The following is a 7,928-nucleotide window of genomic DNA, read 5'->3' on the forward strand; positions in this document are numbered from 1 at the left end:
TTTATTTTTTATTTCATATGAGTATGTAAGCCTAAATTATTTATTTAACACATTTGTGCACAGATTTTATTTTTTATTTTTCTCCCAATATTTAAATTTTAGCGGTTCCTTAAATCTAACGAATGACGAGCCTATACCAAAAATTGATAAAATCCGAGAATAGTTTTAGGACAAAAGTCCAATTGATTACTAGGCTGTATGTGCACATCCTTTCAGAATTTTATTCTATTTTTATTTTTAAATTTTGTACAAAAATAAAACATTTATTTTCCCTGTTTTCTAATATCTAAAATAAAATGATAAATCTGCAATTAAAAATAAAATAAAAAACTTATTTTAAAGTCAAAAAACTCCTAAACTTAATTTTCAATTTCACCTTGCTTTAAACTTAGCTCGAAGAACCAAGTGAATTAATCATCTTCTTATTGCAATACACGGCAGATTTAAGTAAATAATTACGATTATAGTTTTATTTTATATACACACAATAAAAGAAAAGAAAAACTAAAGTCTATTCATTAAACCAAAACAATATTATGTTTTTCTACTATAAATAAATGTCGTATTTACAATTGACTGATTAATATATACATATAAAAAGCTTGATTTATGGACATATATATCACCTCAGGGATCGCTCCAAGAAGTGGAACAATGATTTGTCCCAAAAATATAAAGTTGGGTGTACAAAATGACAGGGTTACGATCTTAAGTCATTGATTTAAATGCGTTCATTTCAACATCAAAGTGCAGGTTAATAAATTAAAAATTTAATGAAGGCTAAATCATGAGTGTTATGGTTGCTCCATGATCGATGTCCTCTACATTAAAATGATTTCGACCGATAACCACTTCCAATCATAGAAGACAAAAACAACGTAAAAACAAACATTCCATTCCAAAAAGGACATGAATGTATTTTACGTTCAAAGCGTTTGGAAAAATATATAGTAGAATAATACACATCAACTCCAATAATTGAATTGTAATCAGTTGCTAGATTCAGATTGTGAACAAAATATCTCTTCTACAAGAAGCTTACAGATAAAATAATTGAGTCCCCATTCAAATGGCGACTTAATTGTTATATGCGTGGAAGAATTTAAGCCACATATATACTCATTTTATGGACTAATTATACGACTTTTTCTTCCTTCTTTTACAGATACATTTTTTTTTTAAATTTTGATAATGGGGAAAGTTTAAGTCAACCAATCTTCATTTTTTTCTACTTAATCATAAACAATAATTTTTCACTGAAAACTAACTGTTAGAAACAATGTTTTGATACAAAGTGTATACAAGCAAATTAAAATCAGCTTTTACCAAAGGTCGTAGAAAAACTGCAGATGGCACATTAATTCGATTTTCAGCATGTGGAGTTTTAGACAAGTGAAACTTTAACTCCTTCTCATGCTTTTCCATGGAGCTAAAAGGATGGTTAGTCACGTTTAAAAAAAGACATATATAATTTTATGCTCAAAACATTGTTGGTAGACTGCTAAAAAGTACATATACGTACGGTTAATTGATTATTAATCGATGGACGCAAAGGTAAATAACACTACAAATAAAAATTAATAAGTATTGATATACTCTTTGTTGATAAAATTTTTGTATTGTTAGTATAGATTTTGGAAAATCATATTAATAAATGATGCATTGTACTAAATGTATTAAGAGGATTTAATAATATTTTTATTAATAAATTATTTGTTATTATAATATATCATATTATTAATATAAAAAACTTATATTGGTAATTTTTTTTTGGTTAAACAAAACCATAATAATAAAGACTATCTTAGTTTTTCTTTGATAGTAATAAACAAAATCTTTTGTAGTGGAAGGACAATATTAAAAAAAAAAAAAAAACTTCAATGTCGAATTTTTATTTTAGTTTCCTTTTTTATTTGCACAATATTGTTTCTTTCCTCATAAAACACATCCGATCAATTAATTCTAGTAAAATATAAACTTGTTATTTATTAAATAATCAAAGAAGATGTCCGTTTTTAACAGTGACAATTAATGTATCTTAGCTTAGTTAGATAATTTGTTGTTCTATGTAATATTAAATTTGTTTTTTGAAAAAAAAGCAGTGAAATTTTAATCCCCATATAAACATATTAAAATGAACTTAGTATATCATATTGTGATTTCGTTTGATATAGAGGGATAAAGTTGTTTTACAATCTAAAAATTTCTATATTGAGCTGAAAAAATATATATTTCTTTCCCTTTAATTGGATAACATGAAATATTCAATCTATAAGAAAAATGTCTTTTAAATTGTTATTTTTTATTTTAGAATTAGTATAAATCGGGATAGATTTACATTTTTTATTACAGTAGGCTAAAATTAATTGATATGTATATATGAATTATATGAGTCGTAGTTTTTCTTTTCTACTTTAAAATATAACATAATAAAGCGATAGATAATCCTAATACAGAAGATTGTGGCAGCATGTATGAATTGATTACACGTGAAGCATGTAAAAAAAAAAGAGAGAGAAAGGTGATAAGTTCTAAAAGCGACACATGTCTCCCCATTAATTAATCTCTCACATGCATATCCTTAATTCGTAGTTTCAACAAACACTTACCTAAGCTTTTGGCTTTTCGAGCTACCAACTTTCACTGTGATTGAAAAAAGTTAAAACGACGGGTCGCTTATTTAGTTTGTTCTCTCTTTGCCCGCAAGAAACAATAAGAGCCAGGTATCCACCTCACTTATTTCACTGGTTTATTAATTAATTAAGAAGTAATGGCTTATACTCAAAATGTATTATTTTACTACAACGTAACGTGCTTAAATCGCAGCCATATGCCTGCATTCCTAATCCAGAAATCAAAACCATTATATCACTTCTTCTCATGGCATAAGAGTGGTAGCTTAGAAAACTTTAAAACTCATTAATTTAAACTAAAGAAAAAAGAGGAAAAGTGAGAGAGAGGAAAAGTTGAGAAAGGCAACAATATTTTGGAGGGGCCAGCTATAGTTTCACGTCGAGATGTTAGTGGAATCACACGAGGACAACGGAGTGGGAGTGGTGGCATTGCTGTGAGCCCGTTTTACTTTAAACCAAATCACACCAACCAAATGCTATAGGTCAAAATCTTTCAAAATTTTGGCACAAACACATAATATACACCGGAGCGTGCGCATATATACCATACCATGCAAATTCTATTTTAAATATTTAACAACATTCATGCGTTGGAAGGCTTAAAACGAGTCTTGCAAAAGAAAAAACATCAAGAACGATGAAAAACAAGTTAGCATTTATAAGGGTAAGCAAAGGAGAAAACAAAGCTTGATTAATTACAAACCAAAAACTCTGCAAAGTAGGACAGTGCTGATATGAATTATAAATTCAAGGATTCAATATATTCTCGAGTACAAAGAAGCGTACGAAGAGTACCCAATAAAGGTTTCAATAATGTTCCCCAGTTAGTCAGTGTGTGTAATATATATATATATACACACACTAGCAAATTAAATCCATATTTTATAATTTCGATTAACATTAATGCAAGAAGCCTGTCCTTAAACCTTTTACGCACACTAATTTTTCATATATAATTTCCTCAACTTCAACTATTCTCCTTTTTCAGAAAGGACTGTTTAGACTCTCATGCACGTCTATCGACGACCGTAGACAAACAAAAGAAAAAGATAAAGAAAAAGTAACGGTTGCTGGTAACAATAATAAAAAAAGATTATTCATTTATTGTTTATAAGCAAAAATTAAATTAAACAGATGCGTCTTAAACATGATGAAAATACATATCCAAAAATGATGGTTAAATAATTGAGATGGATGATGAACTGAACACATTTTTATTATTAACAAAAGAGAACTAAAACAAGGTTAAATGAATTAATTCTGCTTCCTCAAATCCTTGTAAAATCTCTTTATAAACTCTTCCGCCGCCTTGTCAACCTGGTTGTCTTTCTCATCCTCCGTGTCACGCAGAGGAAACGGCGAATCCGTGACCCTTAATTGCCTCACCATAGGGCTACGCCCAAACCCTGGCAGTGCAGGGGACGCTTCTACGGTAACCTCATTGTTCAGCATCTCAAGCACCGCTTTCACTGCGTTCACCGTCACCACCTCGTCGTCACGCGTGGGAGGCGCGTGGGCACACGTGAAGAAGTGACCGTGGTTGTGGCCGTGACGGTGGCGTTTCCCTATGGGGAAGAAGTTGTTGGGAGTGTTGCTGCAGCTGAACTCGTACTCCCTTGGAGCGGAGAATTGTAAGTGTGAGTCGTGCGAGCGGCGGCTTGAGGTGGAGCCGCCGTGGTGGTGGTGGTGGAACATTAGGTTGGCAATGGCTTTTCCGGCAATCTTTCCGCGGCGTTTGAGCATCATGTTTAGGTCCATCATTAGTTTCCCCTTTGATATTCCTTTTCTCAACATGAAGAAAACCACGCGTACCATGTTCCACACTTTCTTCGCTAGTACTGGTATGTTGCTTTCCATTGAGAGAGTTGTTTTTAATTGGAATAATGAGAGAGAGAGAGAGAGAGAGAGAGAGAGAGGTAGAAGAAGAGATGAATTGAACACAAGAGGGGAGGGATATGGGTTTATATAGTGGGGAAGAGGAAAAGAAAAGAAAGAAGAAAATTGTGTTGATAATTAATTTGATATTGAATCCACTTTAGAATTAGGATGACCCGTGGGTGTATGAATGTTCTGTGTTACTTTATGTCTTAATTTTATAATATCTTTGAGCCTATCATTATTCATTTTTGGGGGGGAACGTGTGGAATGGAAGCACTGCTTCCTTAGGAGAGGAGAAAGGAGTATTAGGTGGAACCTTAAGATAGCTAACCCAATTCCCAAATGCCAAATTTGTGCACCCTCCAAGGTTACTTTCCATATGTTAGTTTATAATTTATTTAATACTTTGTAGTGTATATATATATTTTTAATTAAATAATAGAGTTCATTAATTACTATACAATAAAATAAATTTATAATATTTGAAATAATTGTTAAAAATTTGTTAAATTAGTATTTGCTTTATAATTTAGAATTATTAATGCTTTATTTGTTTTTAAATAAATTACACATAAATATAAATGTTAAATTGTTTTCTCTTTATTTCATTATAACATTACATTTACATATCTTCTCTATATTCTTTTATGATGTAAGTTTATAATTTATTTAATACTTTAGAATATATTTTAAAAAAATTAATTTTAATTCTTAGGATTGAGTATTAACAATATTTTATTAAAATATTTCTTATATTTTTATAATCTTAATATAAAAAATACATTTTTAATAAAAAATTAAATTTTAAATGCTTAAATTTAACTTAAGTTAACAATTTTTTTTTAAAAAAAATAAGTTACTAGAATCATTTTAAAAACTACAAAATAGAGAAAATTTGTAGTTTTTAAAAATTAGTTTTTAAAAATTTGTGGTATAGTTTGTATGAACAATTTTGTTTTAACAAAATAATAATAATTTATTAAATGTTAGTAAAATATTTAACTCTATTAAGTATCGTTCTTGAAAGTGATTTATAACAAAGGTTATGTGAAAATTAATTGTATATTTGAATTGGATTAATGATCTCTTCGCATATATTGTTAATTTCTTTTAGAGTTCTAACAAGTTAGAATACTTTTTATACTTTAAATTTATCTTTAATAAAATATTGATATTTAACAAAAAAAAATTATAAATTTATTAAAATAACATTCATTTAATAGATACCAATATAATTTAATTTAATTTTTATTCTTATCATTTTAAACAAAAAAATATTTTTATTATTAAAAATATATTTTTAATAAAAAAATTAAAAATTTAAATGCTTAAATTCAACTTAAATTAACAATTTTTTTAAAAAAAAATTAGTTACTAGAATCATTTTAAAAACTACAAAATAGAGAGAATTTGTAGTTTTTAAAAAATTTGTGGTATAGTTTGTATGGACAATTTTATTTTAACAAAATAATAATAATTTGTTAAATATTAGTAAAATGTTTAATTCTATTAAGTATCGTTCTTGAAAATAACTTGTAACAAAGATTATGTGAAAATTAATTATGTATTTAAATTAGATTAATAATCTCTTCGCATGTATTGTTAATTTCTTTTGGAGTTGTAATAAGTTAAAATACTTTTTATACTCTAAATTTATCCTTAATAAAATATTGATATTTAACAAAAAAAATTATAAATTTATTAAAATAACATTCATTTAATAGATACCAATATAATTTTATTTTATTTTTATTCTTATCATTTTAAACAAACTACTCACAAGCACAAACTCTAATCAAATCATTTTTTTTATTTTTAATATTATATTAATTAATATAATTTAACGTAATTTTTAATCATTTAATATATTTTACCTAATTTTATCAAATAAGTGAATTTATTATCCCTTCAAAATGTTTATTTTACTTTTCATTTAAGATTTTTTTATTGAAATAATAATAATAATAATATTATTATTATACATTATCAATTTATAGTTGATTTTATTAAACAGAATCATAATTTTTTAATATATTTCAGCAAATGATTATAATTTATCAACTACAAGTTATAAACTCCTAACTAATCTTAATTACTAAACAGAGCATAAATGCACACGTTTAAGATTTTGTTATACAATCTAACTATGTTCAATTAAACAAAAAAAAAGTATAATTATAAAGTGTTTTAAAAATTTTATGATGGTTGATTTTTTTTTTAAAAAAAATAGTTTTGTATTTTTTAATTCAAAAAATATATTTTTAAAAATACAAAAATTTCACCATAAGAAATATTGTTAGGTTTATCCAAAGACACACCCACCCCAGGTTGATCATATTAACATCAATCATGGACTTTTTAATTAACTTAACTCATGCATGATTGAAATGGTTGAAAATGATGTTAGAAAGGATCATTATGTGTGCAAATAAAAATTAAGTCTCTTTGTGCAGTCATCCCTTTTTTAATTTTCTTATCCTTTCTCTCCTTTTCATAAAATTTATTATAAGACTCTTTTTAAAAATAAATTATTTTACAATCAAAATTATAATTTTTATGTTATTTGGGCTAAACATATGTAAATTTTTGTAAGAAAAATAATTCCTCCCAAAACTTCTAATAGCATTTTTTAAGGAAACCTAATTTATCTAAAGTTAGAAGCTATATATAAAATAAGAAAATAAATTTAGTTGTGATTTAAATTACAATATGTTATAAATATAATAAATAAATTTATATTTTTTTCACTTGTTAGGAAAATTAAATCCTATTTTAGAATGTTGTGGTGGTCCTGCGAGGACCACTCCTGGACTTGCCTGGTGTACAAATGTGACATAACATATCCTTAATTTAAGCATATTAAGCAAGTTTAAGCAAAGTTACATTACACAACTCTTACCTTATTTAATTAATAATCTATTTCATACACATATCATAATACATATATAAATTCCTGCGCGAACTAAATGTTAGCAATTTTTCTTAAAGAATAAAAATGAATAGTGATCTTTTTCTTTTTATTTGTTTGATTTTGAAAGAATATATAATTTTTATTTATCAGTCTATAAAGAAATTTTAAAAAAATATTTTTTAATGATTATAGCTTCAGCTTTATTTAATTTTTAAATATTTTACATACTTATCATGAGAAAGAAAGTATAATAGAGGCCTTGCTAGAAAGTTTAAAATAATTTTTATATAAATAAAAATATCCATTATATTTCTTAACTATGTATTATTCTGATGAGTAGATGAATTAAAAGAATTATAGTGAGTGTATGTTTGCAGCTGTACATGCAACTGAAGGTGAAGGATATGTGAAATCTTGCGAAAATATTGGTCTCTACAAGTAATGTTCTTTATTGATATGAACAAGAGAAGTAACAATTGTGCCCTCTTTAAATCATTTCATTAATT

General features: G+C 26.5%; 1 protein-coding gene across 1 annotated transcript; it reads right to left on the reverse strand.

Moving 5' to 3' along the window:
• Positions 1-3,887: 3,887 nt before the first annotated feature.
• On the reverse strand, positions 3,888-4,490 carry LOC113856006. The gene has a single exon (XM_027487631.1). The coding sequence runs from the start codon at positions 4,488-4,490 to the stop codon at positions 3,888-3,890; it is 603 nt and encodes a 200-aa protein (XP_027343432.1).
• Between the last annotated feature and the right edge of the window lie 3,438 nt (positions 4,491-7,928).

Source organism: Abrus precatorius, unplaced genomic scaffold, assembly GCF_003935025.1.
Source record: "Abrus precatorius isolate BTA unplaced genomic scaffold, Abrus_2018 Scaffold11, whole genome shotgun sequence".
In the NCBI taxonomy this organism is placed as follows: Eukaryota; Viridiplantae; Streptophyta; class Magnoliopsida; order Fabales; family Fabaceae; genus Abrus; species Abrus precatorius.

Coding starts and splice junctions, on each gene's coding strand:
- LOC113856006 (XM_027487631.1), bottom strand. CDS start 4,490: ATGGAAAGCAACATACCAGTACTAGCGAAGAAAGTGTGGAACATGGTA.